This window comes from Passer domesticus, unplaced genomic scaffold (genome assembly GCF_036417665.1).
Source record: "Passer domesticus isolate bPasDom1 unplaced genomic scaffold, bPasDom1.hap1 HAP1_SCAFFOLD_37, whole genome shotgun sequence".
NCBI classification, from domain to species: Eukaryota; Metazoa; Chordata; class Aves; order Passeriformes; family Passeridae; genus Passer; species Passer domesticus.
The window spans coordinates 2794888-2820943 of record NW_026990149.1 but is presented as its reverse complement, the minus strand read 5'-3'; the positions used below and the strand labels follow the sequence as shown (position 1 = coordinate 2820943).

The following is a 26056-nucleotide window of genomic DNA, read 5'->3' as shown; positions in this document are numbered from 1 at the left end:
GTGTTTATTGGAATTGTGGAGGCATTTAGTGGGATTTATTTGGGATTTGGGTTTTTTGGCAGTTTGGGGTTTTTTGGATGTTTTGGTGGGATTTAGGGGAGTTTTGTGAGGTTTTTTGGGTGTTGCTCTGATTTCTTTGGGTCTTTGGGGAGATTTTGCAAGATTTTTTAGGGGATATTTTTGGGGGGATTTGTGGGGTTTCATCAGGATTTTGGGGGTTCTTGGGATTTCAAAAGATTTTGTGGGCTTTTATTGGGATTCTAGGGTGTTCTAATGGGATTTTGTGAGATTTATTTCGGATTCCATGAGTTTCATTGGGACTTTTGGAGCTTTAAAGGAGATTAAGGAGATTTTGATGCCTCTCAGCGCTTCCGCAAACCCTGGGACAACCCCAAAGGCCCCAGATGCCCAAATCCCCCACAAATTCCACTAAAAATCCCAAAATTTCCAAGAAATTACAACAGGATCCTCCAAAACCCCAGAGAATCCCACAAAATCCCAGTGAAACCCACCAAAACTCAAAAACCTCCCCAAAATTTCACTAAACCCCCTCAAAAATCAACCCCCCCAACCCCAATAAAATCCCTCAAAATCCAAAACTCCCCAAATCCACAAAACCCCCAAAATCCCATAACCCCCCCTGAAACACAATAATTCTCTCCAAAACCTCTATAATTCCCCCTGAACTTCCATCAAATACCCAATAAAGCCCTAGAGAAGCCCCAAGATAATCCCCAAAACCCTCCCAAAATTGCATTAAAATTGCCCCAAAATGCCCCAAATCCCAAAATTCCCCCCAAAATGCCCCCAGAACCCCCCAGACTCTCTGGGGCCGTCCTGGATCAGGGGCACCGGCCGGTGGAACAGGAGCCACCTCAGGGGCCCTCGGAGTTCTGTGGGGAGGGGGCACCATGGGAGACCCCCAGAAACGGGAGGGGGGGGCCTGGGAACCCCCAGGATCCCCAAATCTCCTCCGGGAACCCCAAATCCCCCTGAAAAGCCCCCAAGGTTGGCCCAGGACCACCCTGGAACCCCAAAGTCCCCCCAGCACCCCCAGGACCCCCCTCGAGACCCCTCTCAGGACCCCTCCCCACCCCCAGATCCCCCCACAGTGCCCCAGGACCCCTCCCCAGACCCTCCCTGACCCCTCACGATCCCCCAGCCAAGACCCCTCCCCAGACCCCGCCCCACACCCCCGGAACCCTCCCCAAATCCCCCGGACCCTCCCACGCCCCCCCGATCGCCTCTCAGCCGCTCCCGGCCCTGTCCCGGCCGCCTCAGCAGCTCCCGGAGCGCTCCGGCCGCTCCCAGCGCCGCCCCCGCTCTCTGCAGCGCCCGGCACCGCCACCGCCGCTGCGGCTCGCCTCTGATTGGCTGCAGCGGCGCGGGGAGGCGGGCGCTACTGAGGGGAGCCGCGCCCTCATTGGTTGGTTCGGGGCGGGGCGCGCCGCTATTGGCTGGGGAGCCCGTGCACGCGGCGGAGGCGGGAGATTCAGAGGCGCGCGCGGCTGAGGAGGGCGCTGAGGGGAAACTGGGGGGGTTTGGGGCGGTCTGAGGAGAAATTGGGGATTTTGGGGAGATCGACGGGAAATAGGGGGGTGTGCGGCGTGTTTGGGGATAATGAGGGGGTCTGAGGGGGCTTTGGTGGGTCTGAGGGGGCTTTAGGGATCTTTGGGGGCAGCTTGAGAGGGTCTGGAGCATTCTCAGGTGGGTTTAGGGGGATCTGAGGGGAATTGGGAGGGTCTGAGGGTGTTTTGGGGGATTGTGAGAGGAGCTGTGGAGCTCTGGGGGCTTCTGAGGTGCATCTGATGGGCTTTAGCGGAGTGTGAGGGGATTTCCCAGGGTTTGGGGGGGATTGAGGGGGATTTGGGGCAGTCTGATGGATTTGAGGGGGTCTCGGGTGGGTCTGGGGTCAATTTTGTGGGGAACTGGGGGGTCTGAGGGTCCCGGGAAGGTTTTGGGGGTCCAGGGTGATCCTGGGCCAACCTTGGGGGGGTTTGGGGCTCCCCGAGGGGTCCCGGGGGAGATTTGGGGGTCCCGGGGGGTCCCAGGCCCCCCTGAACCGGGGTCTGGGGGTTTTGGGGCGAGGGGGCACAACAGGGGTTCCACCCCCCCCCCTCCCGTTTCTGGGGGTCTCCCATGGTGCCCCCTCCCCACAGAGCTCCGAGGGCCCCTGAGGTGGCTCCTGTTCCACCGGCCGGTGCCCCTGATCCAGGACGGCCCCAGAGAGTCTGGGGGGTTCTGGGGGGCATTTTTGGGATTTTGGGGCAATTTTGATGAATTTTAGCAGGGCTTTGGGGGATTATCTTGGGGCTTCTCTAGGGCTTTATTGGGTATTTGATGGAAGTTCAGGGGGAATTATAGAGGTCTTGGAGAGAAACCAAAGCAAAACCAAAACCTTGTGTTTTGGGGGGTTATGGGATTTTGGGGGTTTTGTGGATTTGGGGAGTTTTGGATGTTGGGGGATTTTATTGGGCTTGGGGGGGTTGGTTTTTCAGGGGGTTTAGTGAAATTTTGGCGTTTTTTTTTTTAGTTTTGGTGGGTTTCACTGGGATTTTGTGGGATTCTCTGAGGTTTTGGAGGATCCTATTATAATTTCCTGAGGAATTTGGGATTTTTAGTGGAATTTGTGGGGGATTTGGGGGTCTGGGGCCTTTGGGGTTGTTCCAGGGTTTGCAGAAGGGCTGAGAGGCATAAAAATCTCCTTTAAAGCCCCAAAAGTCCCAATAAAACTCATGAAATCTGAAATAAATCTCACAAAATCCCATCAGAACACCCTAGAATCCCAATAAAAGCCCACAAAGTCTTTTGAAATCCCAATAACGCCCAAAATCCCAATGAAACCCTGCTAATCCCTCCAAAAATGTCTCAAAAACCATAAAATTCCCACAGAACCTCACCCGAAGACCCAAAGAAATCATGACAACACCCAAAAAACCCCACAAAACCCCAAAAAGCCTACCAAAACTCTCAAAAAAACCTCAAATCCCCAATGAATCCCACTAAAACCCCCACAATTCCAGTGAAATGCCTAAAAATCTAGAAATCCCAATAAAACTCCCAGAATTTATGAGAATCCCAAAAAACCCCCAACAAAACCCCAGTAAAACCTCCCAAATTACAAAAAAACTAAAAAAAAGATTCAATAAAACCCCAAACATCCCCAGAAAAACACCCCCCCCAAAGTGCCAATAAAACCCCCAAAATCCAAAGCCCCCCCAAAATCCACAAAACCCCCCAACATTTCCCAGCATGTCTGTAGTCATTTCCAGGCGCTGCCAGTGGCCCCAGGAAGGTGTCAGTTCTCCCAGTGTGATCCCCCAGTCATGCCCAGAATATCCCAGCTGCCTCCAGCATGCATCCAGTCCTGCCCAGTTCCTCCAGTTTGCTTGCAGCATGATCCCAGTTTCTCTCAGGTGCTCCCAGTAGGCCAAAGTGTGATCCCAGTCACTCCCTTTCAACCCCAATATGATCCCAGTAAGCTCCAGCTGGATCCCAGTCACATGCCAGCCCTCCCAGTGTGCTCCCAGTATAATCCCAGTTGCTCCCAGTCAGGCCCAGTATGGGGGATGATGTGCAGGGTGTGTTCCCAGTCGCTCTCAGATTCTCCCAGTATTAGTCCAGTCCCTCCCAGTGTGATCCAAAGATGAGCCCAGTGTGCTCCCAGTCCCTGCCAGTATGAACCAGTTGTGCTCCACCTGGTTCCAGTTGCTCTCTTTCACCCTCCCTTTTGTTCCAGTCACTCCCAGTATCTCCCAGTGTATCCCAGTTCCCTCCAGCAGGTTCCCAGTCCCTCCCATTATTCCCCAGTATGATCCCATTTGCTGCCAAGCACTCCCAGTCAGCCTCAGTGCAGTGGCACTCACTGCCAGGATGATCCCAGTCACCTCCAGCATGACCCCAGTTGATCTCAGTATAAGCCCAGTTGTTTCCAATCCCTCCCAGCACACAGCCAGCCACTCCCAGTTGCTCCTGTCATGATCCCAGTTGCTCCCAGTCACCCCCAGCATAATGCCAGTCACTCCCAGTAGATCCCATTTGCCCCTACCATGGTCTCAATTGCCTCTGCAGGCTCCTGCTCACTCCCAGTATGATCCCAGAATGGTATCAGTACAAAGCCAGTACAGTCCGAGTATGATTCCAGTATGATCCCAGAACAAACCCAGTAGAGTCCCAGTCACTCCCAGTATGATGCCAGCAGAGCCCAGTCCCTGGCAGTGCTGCCAGCGCTGGGATCCCGCAGCCCTCTGTGCGTTCCCCCCTCCCGGCTGTGCCGAGAGGAGCCCCAAGGGCTGGCAGTGCCCAGGCAGGCTCCCCAGCAGGGCCCAGTTTGGATGTGGGGCCCCCAGTTGTCGCAGTTTGCCTCTCCTTTTGCCCGGGCCGGCTTCCCCCCTTCTCCGCAGCGGCCGGGAGCAGCCGAGAGCCCCGCGCTGCCCGTGCCGAGCTGTGCCGGCTCCAGCCCCGCTCCTGCCGCGGGCTGCGAGGGCTCCGGGAACGGGGCAGCGAGGGGGTCGCTGCTGCTGCGGGAGGAGGAGGAGGGAGGGAAGGGGAGGGATGAAGGAGGAGGAGGCGGGAGGGTGGGGGGGGAGATGGAGGAGGAGGGGGAAGGCGGAGAGAGAGCAGCCACAGAAGGAGATGGAGGTGTGGTTAGGGAGGAGAAGGATTAGGAGGAGGCGGGGGGATGGAATAGGAGAAGGGGCAGGAAGAGGAAGAGGAGGGACAGAGGCGGATCAAGGCTGAGCAGCAGGAAGCACGCGGTCGAGCCCTCCGTGCATTCGCAGCCCCCACCTGTGGAATCATCGCCCCCATGGCGCTGGTGAGCGGGGAGGGGGAGCTCGGGCCAGATATCCCGGGGGGTCCCTGGGCTGGGATTTTGGGGGGATGTTTGGAGAATGAAGAAGTGCAAGGCTGAGCGGAAAAGGCCCCTTGGGGGGACATCGGGGGGTGGCGGTGGCGGCTGGCGGCAGAGGCAGCCTGGAGGAGCAGAGCCCTGTGTCCCCCAGGAGCCCAAAGTGGGGAGCCCAGAGAGGGGGGAGCGCCGCCATTGGCGGGAGCCTGCAGAGGCTGGAGAGGGGCAGGGGGGACTCCTTGGAGCCCCTGCAGCCCAGAGCAGAGCATGAGGGGAGAAGGGAGCCCAAAAAGCCCCGGCAGCCCTGAATGGGGAGCGAAGAGGGGGCAGCTTTTGGGATTGCTGGGACTGCCAGCAGGCTGGGGAGGGCGGGCACCGAGGAGAAGGGGGACCCCCAATGCAAGCATGACCCCAGTACCTGGGACAGTGGGAACTCCCAAAGAGCAGAGGGGAGGGAGCAGGGGTGGGGAACTCCTGGGGAGGGTTTTTCAGCACTGAATCTTGGTGTTTTGGAGGTTTTCTGCAGCCTAGGTCGCTGGTGACTTGTAGAGATTGACTTGGGCAGAAAGACCTTCAAACTCAACATGCTCATCCCTTGTTTTCCCCAAACCAGGATTTCCCATTGTCACTTCTTGTGAGGTAGTGAGGAAGAGGAAGATGTCCCTGGACATGGAGTCAGGTGAGGAGGAAGTCAGTGCCCCTTTGCCTCTCTCTCCTGCTGCATCTCCCAGCCCAGCACAGCAGAACCTCGTGGCAGAGGCCGTTTTGAGCGGCTCCACGGTGCAGGAACCCAACGGGGAGGAAAAGCCCCGGAGATGCCGCACGAGGAGGGGCTGCAAACGCAGATGGCGGGGATCTGAGAGGGAAAGAGCCAGCCTGGGCCGGGAAGGCGGCCGGAGATGGAGCCAGAGGTCGGAGCTGGTGGTCCATGAGGAGGTTCCTGATGGAGAGAAGTCCCACAAGTGCGAGGAGTGTGGGAAGAGCTTCAGGCACAGCTCCAACCTGATGAGGCACCACAGGACCCACACTGGGGAGTGGCCCTACGAGTGTGATCAGTGCAGGAAGAGGTTTCAGACCAGCTCTGATCTCCTCATGCACCAGCGCACGCACACAGAGGAGAGGCCCTTCCGCTGCCCCGACTGCGGGCAGGGCTTCAGGCGGAACTCCCATCTTGTCACGCACCGGCGCATCCACACTGGGGAGAGGCCCCACGAGTGTGAGGAATGTGGGAAGAGCTTCAGGCAGAGCTCCAATCTGATCCAGCACCAGAGGACCCACACTGGGGAATGGCCCTACGAGTGTGGGGAGTGTGGGAAGAGATTCAGCCAGAGCTCCAGTCTGTTCTGCCACCAGAGAATCCACATTGGGGAGAGGCCCTACGAGTGTGGGGAGTGTGGGAAAAGCTTCAGCCAGCATTCCAGCCTGATTGTCCACCAAAAGATCCACTCTGGGGAGAGGCCCTACGAGTGTTCCAAGTGTGGGAAGGGGTTTCGGACCCACTCCCATCTCCTCCTGCACTATTGGAGTCACACAGAGGAGAGGCCCTTCTGCTGCCCCGACTGCGGGAAGGGATTCAGGCAGAACTGCCACCTTGTCAGGCACCGGCGCATCCACAGCGGGGAGAGGCCCTACGAATTTCCCCAGTGTGGGAAGAGCTTCTCCTGCAGCTCTCACTTGACCCAACACCAACGGAGGCACCCGTGAGGGAAGCCCTGCGAGTGCCCCGAGTGCGGGAAGAGCTTCGTGCGCTGCTCCAGCTCCATCCCCCACTGCAGGAGCCACGCTGGGCACAGCCCTGGTGACCCACATTCCCTGTGATCCATGCTGGGAACACACCTGGCTGCTTGTACTTTTGGTTTGGCCTTGATTTTCTTCTGATTCATCTTTATCCCTTAAAAACAGCCCAAACTGTGTTAAATGAATGACATTGATCAGCGATCTCTAAAGTCTCACCATTTCATAGGTGTTTGAGGGGGCACCTGCCTTTGCCCTGTCTTTTGGGGGTAAGAAATGGATTCTGGAGCTTTCTGAAACCAAGACCCGTCTCGTTTGTTCCCGGCACCGGCAGCTGCAGCCTCCCTGGTCACCATGAACTCTGGAGAATGGGGGCAGCCAGTGAGAACATGTCCTGGATTGCAAGCTAAGTGTGTGTTCTGTTTGCCATCTGTCAGAGGTGGGGCACTTATCTTCTGTTCATTGGGCAGTTTATCTCTTCCACAACCAATCCTTCATCCAGGAGATAGCTTCTGTCAATAATTATTAATTACCTTCTGTTAATGGGCCATTGAGTGCTACTGCATGGCTGATAAAATAACATCATGCCACTGGGAGATGCTCTGCCCAGCGGGAGGAGCCAAGCATTTCTTCCTGGATAGAATCTGAGTTTGGAACATTGCAGCAGCCTTTTCCCACTGGATTGCCAGAGGATCAACCTTTTCCCACTGGATTGCCAGAGGAAGACCAGGCCCATCTACACCACCACTGGACCTTCAGAGGAAAACTCCACCCTTTTCCAGGATCCCTGCTCCAATAGAGCCACACCTGTCACTGCAGGAGGGCTGCAGCCACCATTCAATGGGACTGCTGCCAGCACCCTGACCCACAGGGTGTCAGGTTGTATTCTGACTCTGTCAGTGGTTTTGGTTTTTTTTTTTTGGTTTTTGCTATTGCCTTTGTATTTTTAATTTTTGCTAAAAAAGAATTCCAATGCCCATAGCTTTGCCTGAGAGCCCCTTAATTCAGAATTATAACAATTCAGAGGGAAGGAGTTTCCATTTTCCATTTCAGGGGAGGTTCCTGCCTTCCTTAGCAGACACCTGGCTTTCCAAACCAAGACAGGACAGCACGACCTGCACCCCGTAAGTCACCCCCTGATGGCCACACCTTGTGGGACCCCCATCTTGAAGAGGAAGACCCAAGAGCACCATGGCAAGAGGCTGGATTTGAAACAAAAACTTTAAGGAAGTTAGACATTTTGGAGGAGCTAAGATTTTAGTTAGAGATAAGCTTTATTGTAATTAATTAAAATAAATAGGTAGGCCTTGATGAAGGTAAGAGTTAGTAATTAACTAATAATGGATTGCTTGTCAACACAATGTTTGGTTAGCTGGGTTTATAATGAAGACTATAGAAACTGACAGATAGCTTTTAGGAACATAAGACAATTGTGGGCCTCCTGTGTTCTGAAACCAATTGAAGCCAGGGAATGGGAATTCTACCAAGGGTTCATTTGTCATATTTGCATTGAAAAGGTAGAAAGGTCAAAATGAGGAAGACTTCATTTACTTCCTCATTTTGGGACCCTTCCCATGAAAGGGGCCCCAACCCATTTCAAAGAAGAAACTACGTATGCCTAATAGATTTTGAACTAATTAGCCTATGAAACGGGGAATGGGATGTACCAAAATTATGAATATGTATTTGTATTTTGGGTATTCAGTAGTTGTATGGATGACAGGACTCTGTAATCACCTGTAAATTGCAGTGTGCATTTGGGAGCTATCCCACACGCCGCCCGGCATCGCAATAAACATACACCTTCTAGCTTTAAACTGTTAGAGAGTTTTTGTCCATCACAGTTGGATATCGGTGCTAGATCAATATCCATATTTTTTTAATAAATCACTTTGGTGACTGCAGCAGGACATCCTGCACTCTCTGGCCGTGGGGCCAGTGGGGGTCCGGGACCCCTCTGGGCACCCACCCAGGAATTTCTGGGAAGGAGGATCCTGTGATCCTGCTGCCTACGTGGGGAAAGACCAGGTCCTGCTGGAACCACGGACAAAAGGAATGTTTCTCTTTAGGGAAAGGTACCTCCCGCCTCAGTGGTCTGGTAACCCGTGTCCCGCAGTGGGGACCAGGGCTCTGGTAGTCCGTGTCTCGTAGTGGAGACAATGGCTGTGGTGTTGTGAATTGGGATTGGAGCAGGGGTGGCTCTGGTTTCAATTTGTAGTTTAAAGGTGCACCTCAGTGACTCGTCATTTGGGTGGTTAGTCCGAATTTTTGGGCTGTGAAGGGTCCCATTGTGGGTGGCAGACAATCCTGGTTGTGCCCCCAGCGTTGTGTGTGTGTGTGTGTGTGTGTGTGTCTGTGTGTGTGTGTGTGTGTATTGTAATTGGATCCGTGTTTGTTTGGTGGTTTTGTGATTTTGTGTGTTTAGGTTGTAGATGCACCGTATTTGTTGTGGTTTGTGAGAGTTTGTGTTGTAAGCATTATCATTTGTGTGATTTGGCATGTGTTATTAACCTTTGTAAGTGTTTTTGGGAGTTTTGTAAGCTTAAAGTTGTAAAAGGTCTTTGAAATCCCTGCCTGATTGTGGAGGGACACTGACACTTTTGTTTGGGAGAGCGGACTGATTTCAAGTGTTTCTATTGTGCTTAGACTGTGTTAGAGGGGAATTAGGCTGTGTGTGAGCTTGGACAGCATGTGTTTTTGGATGTAAACTTTTATTTGATGTATGGTCAGGTGAAAAAGGCTTTGTGTGAGTTAAATTTGTTTCCTTAGTAGTTAAAAGAGTGAATGGAAAGCCCACAACTATTCCTGACTCCTGATGCAGTCCTGGTGATCAGGCAGTCATTTGTTTCCTGGGTAACCAGAGGGGAGTCCAGACTTTGTAGCCTTGGGATACCTCTTTTTATCTCCCTGTAAAACCCCGAGAGTTTGGTGAGCGCGTGTTTTGATAATTTTATTGGTATGTGAGGTTTGCAGTTGCTAGAGTGTGTGGTAATATTTTAAAGTGCTGATGGTTTACCCCCACCCCCCCAATTCTTGTGGAGGGATTTGTGCTGTGCCCTGGCCAAAGTTTGTGTGATTTTCAGCAGGACCTTGTTAAAACTTTTGTTGTGTTTGGGGTCGTGAAAACCCCCTGTCTGTTTCTTTTTTGTGAGCCTAAACTATTAGTGTTAGGAGTCAGGTTGTCAGCAAGAAAAGGGAAATTCAGTTTAGCGGCTTTGGTTGTATGCAGAAAACAGAGAGCCCAGAAGTAGTGCTGGCAGAGGTAGCTGAGAGACTTCTTTGGTGCCCAGATACACAGCTGAACTCTGTGTTCTGTAACATTTTCCACCAAAGGGTGAGAGAAATTTGGTTAGCAGTCCAAAAAGCTTCGGAATGGGTTACAGTAGTGACTCACACAGCTCTTGGTGCAGCGTGGAATCGTCAAATTTCTGCCAGAACTTGACTGATACTTTGCAAGGTTTCCATCTGTCCTTTGGTTACAGCATGACAAGAGATACGCTTTGCTTTCAGCTGCACACTGTCTACAGTGTATGAAAAGTTGCTTCCAATTTTTAAACATATTTTAATAGGAATACACCTGGAGCAAAGCTTAACAGAGGACCTGATTTAATAAATTATTAGTAACCTGCAACTTGGGTGGAGTACCTAACTACATGGTGTGGTTTCATTAGATTGAATCAAAAGGAGTTTTCCCACCCCTTTTTTGTAGAACTACAAGTTCTTTCCCTAACAGCTGCTGCTCTGAACCCTGCCTTTGAAGGCCTGCTAACCCTTTTTTTTTTTAGAGAAAAGGAGAAAATTAATTAACAAGCTGTTTTATCCCTTTTGTTTGCTAGCACAACTATATGAGCAGGAACAGGAGGCACAGGAATGGAGAACCTGGTTCAGGGGTATTCCCCTGCCCAAGGAAAGATTGCTGCTGTGATCTGTGGATCGTGTTTCGGTGTGCAGTCTGTCAGGACTCGTGGGTCTGGCAAGGGTACAGGTGGTTAATACCTAAGACTGGAACTTGTCTCTCTGTTATAAAAAGGAACAAAAGGCTGCCCAGATAACTATATGAATTTTGTTGGCAATTGGTCAAGAGTTGCGGGATAGCAGTAAAATATTTGAGTTGTTGGAAAATGGGGTTTCAGGAACACTAAAGAAAGCAGTGGAAATTCTTAGAGTTGAGTGTTGCCAGTATATTTTTGTACCAAGGGAATACCAAGTGAAATTTAAGAACTGGGATAAGATCAAAAGACATTGTGAAAAAGAGGATCCTAAACATGGGGGCAAATGAAAGCAAAGAGATTCCCAGAGGAAGCCCTTTAGGGTGTATCTTAACACACTGGAAAGAGCTGGTGGGCTATGGTGGCAGTGAAACTAAAAGGGAACTTGTCAGACTTTCCACGTAGTGGTGGCCACTCTATAGACTTGATGGAGGAGTGAAGTGGCCAGCAAATGGTACACTGGACTATGAGACTCTATTACAGTTCATGCTTTTCCTTAGGTGGGAATAGAAGTGGCAAGAGGTGACTTATGCTGCTATGTTTTTCCGCCTTTGAAATCACCCTGAGTGGCAAAGGGATTGTGGGATTAGGCCTCCATCTGATCCACTGGTATTGGCTCTTGAGAAGGATAATAAAGCTAACAGGGAAAAGCTGAAACAGGGTTGTAGCACGTGCTCCATGCAACAGAGATCTTAGAACAAGAGACAGTAGAGGCACTTTTAGCACCCCCTAGAAAGCAGGAAGGTGGCAGGGTAGAGGAACGAGTAAAATTGGAACCCTCACCAACTTTAGCCTCCCCTAACTTGTCTTCTGGTTCATCTGCCCTGGGAAAAACAGTAATTGAGGGAGGGGTTTCCCCACCAACTCCTGAATTAAGGGAACCATGGAGGCTTTACCCACCGTTGCCTAGTAGTGATAGTGAATGGGATGAATCTGAACCAAGTCCTGAGCCTTCCCTGCAAGGTCTGATAGCATCAAGGGCCAGAAGGCAAACCAGACTGAACCCACCCCCACAAACAACTAGAAAGCAAACTAAAGGACTCATACAAGCACCCTTAAGGCAGGCTATAACCTCTAATGGAGAACCAAGGATGATTAAGGTCCCCTTTTTCTCAGTGGATTTGGAGGCTTGGGAAAAGACTGCTAAGGGTTATGGGAATGACCCAATAGGGGTTGCTAAAAGGGTGAAGTTTATGGCTAAGCAGCATTTACCTGATTGGGCAGACATGCAGTTACTGCTTGATGCCTTAACAGAAACAGAGAAGCAGTTGCTTTTGAAGGTAGCCAAGGATTTAGCTGAAGACACTTGTGCAGCAGCACAAGAGGATATCAAAGATGTGTTTCCCCTTCAGGATCCGATGTGGGATCCCAATGAACCCGATGAATGGGCACAGCTTAAGAGATACCAAGACTTTGTAGTAAAAGGACTAGAATGAGCAATTCCTAAAACCATAAATTGGTCAGCCTTATGTGCTGTTAAACAAGGTCCTACTCAAACACCTTCTGAATTTTTGGATCACCTCTGGGACACGATGCGGCGATATACCACCCTGGACTCTGGATTGGATGAAGGAATACAACAACTAATAAAGTTATTTTTCGGACAATCCACAGGAGATATCAGGTGGAAACTTCAGAAGATCCGGGGCCCAAATAGCTGAGGCTTGGAGACTCTATTGGATGAAGCATGGAGAGTGTTTAGTAATCGGGAGGGAGGATATAAACCAGGGATGAAGAAATTAGTAGCAGTAGTAAGGGCGGGAGAAAAGGAGAAACGTGAGCAAGACCTGCCAAGACAAGGACCACCCCGAGTGGGAAAAGATCCATGTGCATTTTGCAAGAAATTTGGACACTGGAAAAACCAGTGCCCAGAATGAAGAAGGGGTGATGAACAGAGAAGAAGCGATTGGGGGTTGGGGGAAAGGCTGGTTGCTCATGTGAAGGAGGACTGAGGAGGACAGGAGGGCCCTACCCTAGGGGACCCTCTGGTTGTAGTTAAACTGGGGAACAAGGAAAAGGAAGTGGAATTTGTAGTGGACACAGGGACAACATTGTCAGTGTTGAATAAGGTCCTGTACCTCTAACAAATGATTATGTTATGGTAAAGGGGGCTACTGGTCAATCTGAAAGAGCATATTTTTGCAAACCATTAAAGTATAAATTGGGAAAGCAATGGGAGATTCATCCATTTTTATATATGCCTAATGCTCCAGCTGCACTTTTGGGCAGGGATCTGCTAGAGCAGCTGGATGCAAAAATAATATTGAAAAATGGAGAAATTAGTTTGGAGGTAAAGGACCAACAATATGTGGAGCTGTTAAGCCTAATGTTAATAATCAAAGAAATTGAAATCGTAAGTGAAGAAGAGAAAAACTTCAAGAAAATAATGGATCAAATATTCCCTGGTGTATGGGCTTCTAATATACCAGGGAGAGCAAAGAATGCATTGCCCATACAAATTAAGCTCAAGGAAGGGGAACAACAAGTAAGGGTTAAAAAATACCTCCTAAAGAAGGAAGACAGAGAAGGGACTAGCAAAATCATAGAAAACTTTTTGCTAATAGGACTGTTAAGAGAGTGTCAGTCTGATTTCAATACCCCCATTTTGCCAGTAAGAAAGCCTGATGGGTCATACAGGTTAGTACAAGACCTAAGGGCTGTTCTCAAAGTAACTGAAGACTTGTATCCAGTAGTTGCTAACCCTTATACTTTATTAACTCCTTTAACACCTGAACTAACCTGGTTTACCATTTTAGATTTGAAGGATGCCTTCTTTTGCCTCCTTCTCTACGAGGCCAGCCAGAAAATTTTTGCATTCAAATGGGAGAACCCCAAAACTGCACGGAGGAAGCAGCTCACATGGTGTGTATTACCACAGGGGTACAAGAACTTCCCACTGTATCTGGGGAGCAACTTGCCAAGCATTTAGAGTCTTGGAAACCTCCACCAGGAGAAGGGCAGTTGCTGCAGTACGTGGATGACCTCCTAACAGCCACCCAGACCCAGGAGACACGCGTGCACTGGATGGTAAGCCTCCTAAACTGTTTGGGCCTGCAGGGGTATGGAATATCCCAGGAGAAAGCCCAGATTGTGAGGCAAACAGTCATTTGCCTGGGTTATGAGGTGAGTGCTGGTCAAAGGACCTTGGAGCAGGATGGCAAAGAAGCAATATGCCAGACCCCGAGCCCTCAGACACTGAAGGAACTGAGAACCTTTTTAGGCATGACAGGGTGGTGCAGCCTGTGGTTTTCTAACTATGGGTTACTTGTTAAACCTCTATATGCCCTGATCAGGGAAGGGAGCAGAGATCTTCAGTGGACAAAAGAAGCAACCCAAGCCTGTGACCAACTAAAGAAGGCCCTCATGTCAGCTCCGGCTCTAGGACTTCCAGACGTGAGTGAACCATTTTTCCTGTTTTCCCACGAAAAACAAGGGATTGCCCTGGGAATATTAGCAGAGAAGTTAGGCCCGTACCAGAGAGCAGTGGCCTATCTCTCCAAACAGCTGGACACGGCAGCTAAAGGATGGCCAGGGTGTCTCAGAGCTGTTGCAGCAGTGGCAGTGAACATCCAGGAAGCACACAAATTCACCCTGGGCCAGAAAATGACTGTGCTGGTATCCCACACGGTGTCTGCAGTCCTTGAGGCAAAAGGGGGACATTGGCTCTCCCCACATAGGTTTCTGAAGTACCAGGCTATACTAGTAGAGCAAGATGATGTTGAAATTGTGGTAACTCACATTGTGAATTCCGCTTCCTTCCTCAGTGGGAGTATGGGAGAAGCAGTGATCCATGACTGTCTGGAGACCACTGGAGCCACTTTCTCCAGCTGCCCGGATCTGAAGGACACCCCACTTGAAGATGCTGAGACCTGGTTCACTGATGGAAGCAGCTATGTCATCAGTGGAAAAAGGCACCCTGGATATGCGGTTACCACAAGCAGAGAGGTAATAGAGTCTGGACCTTCACCAGCAAACACCTCTGCACAGAAGGCTGAAATAATCACCTTAACTCGAGCCTTAGAGCTGGCAAAAGGAAAAGAGGTTAAAATCTACATGGACTCAAGGTACACGTTTGGGGTGGTTCATGCACGTGGAGCCATTTGGAGAGAGAGAGGACTGTTGAATTCACAAGGGAAGAATATTAAACATGCACAAGAGATACTGAGACTACTAGGTGCAGTACAACTACCTGAGAAGGCAGCCATCATGCACATTAAGGCACAGCAAAAAGTGAGCTCTGAATTGAAAGAAGGGAACATGCTGGTGGACAGAGAGGCAAAAGACGCAGCCAGAGGTGAGGTATTTGAGGAGACAGTGGAGGCAACATTGATCCCAGATGGAAAAATTTCTATTGAAGGTAAGCCAGTGTACAATAAAAAGGATAAGAAACTTTTTAAGGCAAAAAAAGCAAATTATAATCAAGAAGGACAGGCTGTAACAGAGGAAGGGAAACTTGTAGTGCCTTCCTATTTGCTGTGGTCATCAGTGCAAAAAGAACATGAAAAAACACTCTGGGGAGTAGATGCCCTGTACAACCATTTGAAAGGAAAAATTATGGCCAGGAAACTCCAGGGCACAGTAATACAGGTAACTCGTCAGTGTAGTCTTTGCCTCTGAACTAATCCTAAAAACATCCCAAAGCCTAAAGTTGGACAAATTGGGAAAGGCTGCGGACCTGGGCAACAGTGGCAAATCGATTTCACAGAATTACCCAGGAAGGGGGGATATCATTACCTCTTGGTATTGCCTGATACCTTTTCAGGTTGGCCAGAAGCTTTCCCTACTAGGACAGCTGAAGCACGAGAGGTAAGCAAAGCACTGTTGCAAGAAATAATCCCGAGGTTTGGGGTTCCAGCCACCATATCCTCAGACAGAGGGCCGCATTTTGTTTCCAAAATTGTGCAAGAAATTAGCCACCAGCTGGGGATAGACTGTGAGCTGCATACCCCATATCATCCTCAATCGAGTGGCCAAGTGGAAAAGATGAATCATTTGATTAAGCAACAAATTGTGAGATTGGGACAAGAGGCAAACCTACCTTGGCCCCAGGCTCTTCCATTAGCATTATTGCCAATTCGGACAAAACCAAGGACAAGGGAAAATTGAGCCCCTTTGAAATATTATATGGGAGACCATATGCAGTTCAAGAAGGAGCCACACCTACACAAATAGGGGAGGAAACCCTACCCGAGTATATGATAGCCCTGAATAAACAACTGAGAGGAACTGCAAAATATGTGGCTGGAGCTCAAAACAGAGATTTGGATGGACCAGTACATGATGTACAACCTGGGGATTATGGGTATGTTAAGTCTTTGGCAGAAAAGACCCTGGAACTGCAGTGGGAAGGACCATTCCAGGTGCTCCTCACTACCTTTACTGCATTCAAGATCAAAGAACAGCAGGCCTGGATCCATTACTCCCGAGTGAAGAAAGCCCCTGAGGAAGTCTGGAAACTGATGCCAGGTGACAAAGAACTGAAGCTGAAGCTCACCTGGAACCGTGAATATATGGACTTAGAGAAATCATGGACATGATGGAGAAGGTGGTAACTATGATAGCCATTGCCATGGTTGTAACAGGAGCCAGTGCGATACCGCGCAGGTACAACGTAACTGGGATGTACCGGTGCCAAGGGAGGGCCTGTGATCCCCACTCTCGTAGGGCCCTAAATGAGATCCTGAAGGTCACAAATGCACGTTTGTGGGAAGGGAGAAATGTTTGGGGATGTAGCTATGCATTTGTGCAAGGTGGGTTGCATGAGGCTTACCATCCACCCATGAAACTCATTCAGATTAGCTCTGAATGCTGTGACAAATGTTTGAGTAAGTGCCCTAAAAATAGAAGGGTGTGCAATAAGAGAGTATGATCTTGACTTTAGCATCACTCAAGTGTGCACTGAATATCAGAAGAACAAGATCAGAACTACCCCACTAACACAAAAGAAAGCTGTTCCTACCCAAAGGCCAATTATTCCAGAAGCAGAAGTGCAGCCTATAGTTCCTGTGATTACTAGAATTGGGCCGTATGCTATGAAGAAAACAAGAACTCAGAGACTGCTGGTTAATCCAGAATGGTCTCTGAAGCGAGTAGAAATGGGAATACAGGTAAATGCTTTGGACATTCAACTAGAGTGTGCCCCATTTCTAAATACAGAAATATGCCTTTTTTCTAAATACAGAAAGTGGAGTTGTAGCAGGCCCAGGGCCTGCAATGCCTCCATGGCATTCAGCAGCCTAAGACAGGAAATGCCTGGTCATGATGACTGGACCTAAGAAGCCCCTCTTCCACCCTCGGACCCTTGCTTATCTCTCTGTAAGCCCACAGCTCACTTTCGCCTTGACCCTCACTATTGGATTGTTTCTAAAACTCCTGTACCCTATATAAAGCCCTACTTCTGCCCTGTTCTGCAGAAGAGCTGTCCCTGAGACCTTGTCAGAAGACATCAATAAAGACATCTCTGTGGAACCTCACACAGCCTTCTCCTCTCTCTGCCAGCATCTGCCAAAGGCACTCAGCAAGCCAAGAGCTGAAATCACAAATGAGCTGAGAATCACTGAAGAGCTGAGCTTGCTAAGACTGCCTGCAGCTCTGGGGCCTGCCTGAGGGGCCCAGACAGGTCGTGCTGAATTGGACTTCTCTGTCTTGGGCACCCACGGCAGCCGGGGCCGGGGAGACCCCGAAACGCCGGAGTCGCCTCAGGGACAAGGTGGGCATCGGGCACAGCTGGGACTCCATGGTCTCACACAGCTTTCCCAGCCTGAATGATTCCATGAGTCTGGGATTCTATGAAGGCATGATTCAAAACAGATTTGAACTCCAAATCTACCATATACAAATATTACAAAGGTCAAAATTCACGTGAAAGAAATTAAAGATGATTCTTTAAGATTGAAAGAATCGTATGTCAATGTTGCATATAGGTAAACCCTATAAAAGAAGAGCCTTGTTACCCTTGTAAAATGATGGCTCAGGCCTGCTGCTTGGGCTAAGTACAGCTAACAGCTAGCCTGACAAGTTCCTGTGAGAAAGGAATTTGCACCTGTGAGAGGAAAGACTTCTACCCACATCTTCTATGCAGGAGACAAGAATGGAAACCGCGTTAGAGAGAGGAAAGGTTTTGACTGACACCTACATGAGCAACTACTAACCAATGAACTGAGTTGCACTAAGTTACTAAGCAATTAAAATGAAACACAATGCCTTCAGAAAACCATAGAAATATGAACTGTGAAGAATAAATATGGGCTGTTGTGCATGAAGAAATAGGTGTCTTGCCTGTCTCTACAGCGACATGTAAAGACAGCATTGCATGAACTGCCCTTGGGTTTAACATCTTCAGTGAAAAGTTAAACTGGGCCTCTCTATTAAGAAAGGGTTAGTGGTTCAAATGTCCTTGTCCTTGAAGAGAATTCAAAAGCCTTCATAGATATGTTCCTGCTTCTGTAAATACAAACACCTTCATGTTAACATGTGGAATTATATTCTGATTATCATTATTGACAGGCCAATGGAAGAGAAAAAATAATCAGATTTTGTAGGCTGACTTCTTCCCTCTAATACCTGGCCTTTCTGGCTGAGATGCCAGACTCATGAGCACACTGCTTAATTCTTTTTCAGTTCAAGATGATGCAGAGTTGCGAGAAAAGCTGTGCCTCCAGTGAGGCCTGGCCTTGTACACATCTAGTAAAAATGGTATTTCTGAGTTTGAGGTTTCTCAAAAGACAGATCTTGGCCTTGGAAATGCAACTCTCAGTCAGTGACTGTTGTCAGAATGTGCAATAAAATGCAGCTTGTGCCTCTTCTGTGTTTATCTTTTGTGTGCAGGTTGTAGGGTTTGTTGTGTGTTGCTGCTTTTCCCCTGCTCTTTTCCCCGCAGTGTTTGGGGAGCAGAGGTGCAGCGGCCCCGGGAGGGCTGTGGCAGCCGAGCCGGGCCAGCCCCAGCGGGCTGGACTCACGGCCGCAGGGCCCTGCTGGGAGATGGAAAATGAGATGATTGGCTCTGGCAATTAAGGGATGAATAGTGTGTGAATATTGAGAGAAGCTTTATTGGTGTACAGTTATGTCATTGCAGTTTAGATGGCCTCTGTTCTCCCCATAGTTTCCCTCTGGGCAGCGCCTTCCCTCTCCCCTGTGGGCGGCACAGGCCCCGCTCTGGCCCAGAGCTGTGTTTGTGTGCCTTGAAAACGTGGTGCTCTAGGGTTTTTAAAAGTTTATTTTAGTTTCTGACTAAATTCTGATTGTTTTATGTAGTTTTACAGTTACTGGAGAGATTGAAAAGCGGTAAATGCAGTGCCTTATTACCTATCAAATTTTAACATGGTCTGATCTCTTTAACAAGAATGCTAACACATTTGCCATATAAAATGATGCCAGATACTGTCACTAAAAGCTGTTGAGTTGTTCAGCAATATGCTAAATTGCACATTATTATATTTATTTCCCAGTAACCCTGCACTTTGAAAAGTCTTACTGAATTTCTGTTTCCATGGAATTTGCAGTTACCATGGGTTTTACTCATAACTGATTTACTTCTAATTCTAATATGCTTGTTACAACTTTAATCCCTCCAGCAGACCATCATGCTGTTATTTCACTTACAGCTTGTTCACCTTTAAGTTGTCTTTTTGTGTTAATAACCTTAGACTGAGTTACATCATGTCATATCTATAACTTTTAAGAATGTTCGTTTGAATTCTGTTAAATTAAGGCCAAATATTGTAACGCTCAGTTACCTTCTTGAATAAGGCTAAGTTTTATTAAGTAAATTTTGGTAGATTTTATAAATGTTAAGATTCAGTTTTACGTCATTTCAGCAATGATCTATTCCAGCTTTTTATGGATCCAGTTATGTTCGGTATTAATAGTAATTAACATTGAGTTCTCTTGAGTGTGCTTTTTGTTCTACTAAGGTGATAATGAAATTATGTTTATTAATTTGAAATCCTTTTAGGACTGGGTTTTATTGAGTTCATCTTGTTAAGCTCTATTGATGTCAAAAGGAATTTATATCAGGTTTGAGTGTTATTTAATCTGAGATATCATAAATTTTATGAGTGAGCTGTTCAGTGTTTCCTTTGTTGCATTTTTTCTGTCATAAATACATTCATGTTTCTATTCCTGTTTTTATAGCCAGCTTTTCATATGTTTTACCATCTTTTGGTGTAATTATCTACAAGACACGTGTCATTTCAGGATCCTTCTTTTGTTCTCTAGCTGCTCATGTATCTCTTAGACCAGACTACCCCTCTGGCTGGGCTCTGCACTGGGGCTCCATGGTTTGACCCAGTGCTGCCTCATGATTTTCAAGTATTTTTCAGAGTTCCAGGAAATGATATCTCAGCTTTGTCAGAAGTCTTCTCTAAACTGATGGTATTGTGACATCTACTCTAAGCAATCAGATGCAGTCCCAATTGTTATTACAGAACCACTCCAACAGTTTGCTGTGTTTAAAGCATCTCCATGCTGAGGAGATTCTGGAGGAGACAGCTATTGGATGGTTCATCAGTCTTTCACCCCTAGACCTTTACTCCTAAGTGCTATTCTTAGGAGCCTTGTTTAAAATTACATTTAGGGAATTCTCTCCCACTTAGAGTTTGGGTGGTGGCCAGGCCTTAGCTCTACCTGGACAGGAATTTGCCAACAGACCCAGATGTTTTCTGCATCAAAACTAGATTGGAGTTGCTTTGACTTTGCAATTTCACCGTCTGTACATGACAGTTGAACTATTTTTAAAGGGAGCTTGGGAATTATGATCTGGAAATAATTATCCAAGTCCCCACTGAATTTAGGTTTGTCAGCTGTTTGCAGACTCTGGGATGATGGTACATTATTTCAGTGATTTCTGTTTATTTCATTCCACCTATGTTGTTAGTTTTGTCCGCTATTTGAAATATTCCCGATCGTTGTATCTAAATTATTCCTAATTGCTCTAAGTTTCTTGTCTACTACGTGTATTATTTTACTACGCTGTTTCTTCATACTCATAACAAAAGACATGCATCTCATTCTTAAAAAAACAAAAAAGAAGAGGAATGAACGCCTTAAGAACATTCAAATAATGCAATATGTACATGAGAAATTTGGACGACTAACATTTTGAATCATGCAATATTTACATTAGAAACTTGGAAAAAAGGTCATCCCATCTAAATCCCAGTGGAGTGTCCCACAGGGAAGCCTAATTGATTCATTAACTTCAGGAGAAGAGATGCCTGTGTTTTATCACCAACAGCTCAAAGCAGTCACCTGTTCATTCCATCAGATACTGATCAGCTCTGAAGAAATGAGGCCCAGTGGAAAGAGAAATAACCTCATCCCCTTGCAGCCTTTGTGGCCAGAACAGGAACAGGAGTAGGACTGCCAAGACACAGCTGTGCCTAGAAACTGACAGAGGCAATTGGCCAACAAAAGCCTCATGGCATCATCATGGGACAGTGCTCCTCCCAACTTTCTTCAGTTCTTCCCTGTTCCAGCTGCCAGAAGGACATTCAGTGATGTCCAAGATCAACATTTCCAGCTAATGGACCTTCTCCTACTTCTCAGCTAATTGGAAACAATGGTCATTTCTTTCCATTTCCCTAAGAGACATTGGACATTATTCTTTTGTTTGCTCATGCTGCAAAACCCTGTGTCAATGACTTGACAGAATTGGGTAAGTTCTGTTGATTGGAACTGGTCTTTTATGTATCTTATCCCACATCTAACAGATAACCAGTGATAACCTTCATGAGATCATACCCTCCCAAGAGTGAGCTGTTTCAACATCAGAACATAGGAGCCTTTTTTAAATGAACAAAAAGGGGGAGATGTCAGAGACAGGTAGAATAATGATAAAAGAAAGGCCTTATGAAACCAGGCCTTGTTCTGCTATATTAACAGCTGGCCTGTCATCTCTTCTAAGTGCAGCTAAGCAGTCACAAGTTCCCATGTGAAGTTATTTTGAGAATGAGACTTGGTGAACAATCTGATCTGAGGGTGAAAAACAAATGCACCTGCAAGAACAAGGGATTTGTCCCATGAGAATCAGTGAAGAGAATAGGTAACAATACAAAGAATACAACAGAGAGATTTGATGCACAAGTAAAATATATTTTATTATCCAACAGAATAACTGGCATAACTAGTAATAAGAAATCGATTAACTACCTAAAGTTGCACATTAGGTTTGGCAAACTGTATAAAATAAGTTGTGTGAATAAAATAAAGAGTTCTTCTCCAGCTCAGCTGGGTTCTCTGGGATTTTGGTTCCTCCCTTCTTTCAGGCTTTGGCTTCCCCCTTCTTTGGGGCTTTGGGTTCCTTCTTTTTTGGTGCTTTGATTTCCTTCTCTGGGATTTTGATTTCCTTCCTCTCTGGGAATTTGGTTTCCTTCTTTTCTGGAGGTTTGCTTCTCTTCTCTGGAGATTTGGTTTCCTTCTTTAGAATTCTGATTTCCCTCTTTACTAGGGCTTTGCTTTCCTTTTTCTCTGGGCTTTTCATTTCCTTCTTCTCTGTGGCTTTGCTTTCCTTCTTTGGGCTTTTGATTTCCTTCGTCTCCGGGACTTTGGTTTCCTTCCTCTCTGGGAATTTGGTTTCCCTCTTTTCTGGAAGTTTGTATTTCTTTTCTGGGAGTTTGTTTTCCATCTTCTCTGGGGCTTTGTTTTCCTTCTTCTCTGGGAATTTGGTTTCCTTCCTCTCTAATGCTTTGGTGTCCTTCTTCACTGGGGCCTTGCTTTCCTTCCTCTCTGGGAATTTGGTTTCCTTCTTTTCTGGAGGTTTGTATTTCTTTTCTGGGAGTTTGCTTTCCGTCCTCTCTGGGGCTTTGGTTTCCTTCTTCTCAGGGAATTTAGTTTCCTTCCTCTCTAATGCTTTTGTGTTCTTTTTCTCTGGGGCCTTGCTTTCCTTCTTCTCTGGGGCTTTGCTTTCCTTCCTCTCTGAGATTTTGGTTTCTTTCTTTTCTGGATGTTTGTTTTTCTTTTCTGGAAGTTTGTTTTCCATCTTCTCTGGTTCTTTGATTTCCTTCCTTGGTGGGATTTTGGTGTCCTTGTTCTCTGGGGCCTTGCTTTCCTTCTTCTCTGTGGGTTTGGTTTTCCCCTTCTCTGCTTTTGGAGGTTCCTTCCCCACAGAGACACCCTTCTTTTCTTTCTTCTGCTTCTCTTTCTCCTTCTGCCTCTCTTCCTCCTCCAAGGCTTTTGCCTCCTCCTCAAGCTTTGGAGACAGCCGCTTCAGCTCCCTTCTGCAGACAAAACAGAAAACATGGCTGAGAGTCACCACCAGAACCTTGGGCTCACTCGTCCTGGCTGGCCCTGCACTTCGTTCCTTGACCCTGAGGCCAGGCAGCAGCGCCAGACCATTTCCGTGAATTCTCCTCAACCCACAGAGGTTGGGAACATCCCAAGGGAGGGCAGTGGTGGAAGGGCACCTCCAGGACCAGCCAAGCCTGAGCCTTGCCATCAGAAGGGCTTGACTGTGCAAGCTCCCTTTCCAGGCACAGCCAGACACCTCCAGCCCACTGCCAAAGGCTGATCCACCAGCTCTCTGCGCTGTGCCTGAAAACGCCCTTTGTCTCTTGACTTCCCAGTTTCAAGCAGAGCACAGAGTGCCAACGTCTGCTGATCTCTCCTGCAATTCTTACTCAGCTCATTCAGCTCCCTTCTCCCTGGGCAGAACTGAAGCAAGAATTTAAAGAGTTCAGATTTCACCTGAGGCTTAGAAGCAATTCACATTGATCAGGATGTCAGTTAGACAGGTAGACCATAGGTTAATGATGATTAGATGCTTAAGCCAGAGCTGATTGTTATATTATTTACCATGATGAGCTTCTTGATAGAAGGAAGTGGAGTAAGTGAACTGTTAGAAGAACATACTGAAACCAGTAGAACAATGGTTAGCACCTGGGCTTTATGTCAATCAGTCACTAAGCAGGGGACCTTGGATGGTGCCAGAGGGTCACAGAGACCTGATGAAGACATTCCTGACTTCATCCCTTAAGACCACTGGCCCAATAGGAGACCACCAACCCAATTCCAGAGAAGAATTGCACAGGTGTGAAGGACTAATGACCTCATTTTAATACAGAGCAGGGAGGGGAAGTGCTGGGGTTGTGCACATATGTTGTATGTAAGATCCTGGGAAATAAAGAGAGGGCAAAGAACCTTGTACAGCACGGTCACGCCTTGTAGGGACGACTCTGGTGCCACCCACCGGGGTTAATAAACATACCACTTTCTAACTTTAATGAGTTAGAGAGTCTCTGTCCATGAGCCTCGGTATTAATGACTCATAGCCTGATCCTAAATGAGAATAATCCCATCAGTCAGAAAGCAAAGGCTGCAGGAACTGCTCTCCTGCAAGACAGGCTCTTGTCAGCCAGATTTCCTGCTGGAAGCCAGCTGTGACCAAGCCAGCTGGTGCTGTCTGCCATGGAAACCATCTGAAGCAGCCTCGTCCCTCTCCTCCCCATGAAACCAACTTCAGCCTGGCCTGAAGGAAGTCCTGATGCACAGGCTTGCTTTAAGCAGCCCCCACTCCCAGCTGCACACTTTGCCTGTGTGTCCTGAGCTGGGCTGCCTTGCTGGAGCAGAGCTTCTCCTGTGCTTGCCCACTGCTGCAGCTGAAGGGGAGCCTCAAGGACAGGAGCTTTTATGGCTGCTGTCCCACCATCAGGAGAACCCTGGCAGATCAGCACTGCAAGGACTTCATCTGTGGCAGCACCAGCACCCAAACCAAGGTTTGGTCTGTGCCCCACGCCTGCCCACACCGCAATCCCACTGTTTTGGTGAAGAAGGGAGATGATGAAGAAGATGTGACTCAACACCATGGAGCTAAAGACACCTCTAGAGGCAGTGCCAAGGCAGGGCCAGAGCCCAGCTCCCTGAAGGCAGCATCTGAGCCAGGAGGGCTCACCACTAAACTAGAGAAGAAGATGCTCTGTCCCAACAGAAGAAGGTGCTTCCTCTCTTGGGAGCCAGGGAGCTAAGAGTGGCCATCCCTGTGCTGCTTCTGGCCTTTGCTATGCAGCACCTCTGAGCTCAGAGTCCTTGGAGCAGGGAAGCCCTGCAGGGACAGTAACCCATGGAGAGCAGGAACCCATGGCAGGCTTACTCACCTCTCCCTGAGAGGTGCCCCAGAGCCACAGTTGATCTCCTGGGGGCTCGGGGAGCAGCTGACACGTGAGGCCTCCCCGGGCACCAGCACCTCGGAGCTGGGGCCTCCCTCCATGTGGCACAGCGCCGTGGCACTGGAGATGCTGTTGAGGTGGCCAGAGAAGGGCAAGGAGACCTGCTGGCTCTCTCCTGGCTGTAGCACACCTGACACTGGCAGGATACTGGAAGCCTGCATGGAAGACAGGAGAGATGGAGCTGTTGAGCGTGAAAATGGATGCAGAAGAGCACCTTGGAGCAAAGTGCAGCTGCAGCCAGAGGGGCCTATTCCCCAAACACTGCCAGAATCACCCTGATCTCATCCTGCATCCATGCCACTGACCAGTGCAGGGACCATGGGGAAAATCTTCTCCCATCCTCACGGGTCAATGCATTCATTAGTACATGACATGAAAGTGAACTGGGATGTCTCCTGGCACTAGAAATTCTCTCTGATGCACAACTTGCCTTGAAAAAGTTTCAAAACTTACTGCTTTTAGAAAAGGAGGAGACTCAGAGTGAGAGCTCTTGGAGCTGAGCAAAGGACTCCCAGCCCAGCTCATCTGACTCCTGAGGCTCTTCCCCTCTCTCTCTGATTTAAATGCTGCTTCCTCAAGGTGCTACAGCAAAAGCTCCTGCAAAACCTTCCTCTGGACCACCTGAGGAGTTGCAGGGGGAGCAGTGCCCTCCATAGGTGCTGCACAGTGTCCTTGGGCAGCCCCACAACGTGTCCTGCACGACCTCTCCAACACCCAGCTGCTCCAGCAGCACTTTGTGCTGGGCCTGCAGGGATGGGAGGCCCCTCTGTGGCCAATGCTCAGGGCCACCAGTGGCACTGGCAGCTCCAGCCCTGCTTGCCACACTGACAGTGTGCAAGGGAGACAGATTCCCTCTTCCCTTCTCCGCTTCCAGGGCAGCGTGCGGTGCGCCCACGGAGCACCTGAATCCCACCAGGCCTGCTGGGAGGTGAGGGTTTGCAGGAGCTTGTGGTGGCACCTGAAAAACAAGCCATTCCCTACGCCTGCAGGAAGAGACAGCCACTTTGCCAAGTCTCAGTTTGTAAGACAGCTTCAGGGCCAGCAGTGCAAGAGCAGCTCTCGGGTGACAGCAGAGAGCTGCAAACAGGGAGTCTGGCTGGGCTGGGAAGAGGGCACATGGAGATCAGGACTCATCCCAGCTTGCTGTGGCAAGGAAGCTGCAGCTCTTCCCATCATGATGCAGATAAAAGCCTCATCTTGCATTGGGAAGGCAACAAGGCAAAAAATGCCACACTCAACACAGGCCTGTAGGATCTCAGTGAGCTTCTCCAAGGAAAACTCTCCTATTTCTCCCTGCCACTCCCCCCATGTCCAGCCACTGGCCC

General features: G+C 48.6%; 1 protein-coding gene and 1 pseudogene across 1 annotated transcript; both read right to left on the bottom strand.

Annotated features, from left to right (window-relative positions):
* The window catches only part of LOC135292575 (zinc finger protein 208-like), an 837577-nt pseudogene that overhangs the window by 147365 nt on the left and 664156 nt on the right, over positions 1-26056 (bottom strand).
* LOC135292484 (neurofilament heavy polypeptide-like) lies at positions 21683-25023 on the bottom strand. Its single transcript, XM_064406686.1, has 3 exons — positions 25006-25023; positions 24660-24886; positions 21683-22787 (listed from the first exon to the last, which is right to left on the bottom strand). Exons 1-3 carry the CDS (start codon positions 25021-25023, stop codon positions 21833-21835), a joined length of 1200 nt encoding a protein of 399 aa, XP_064262756.1. The 3' UTR covers positions 21683-21832.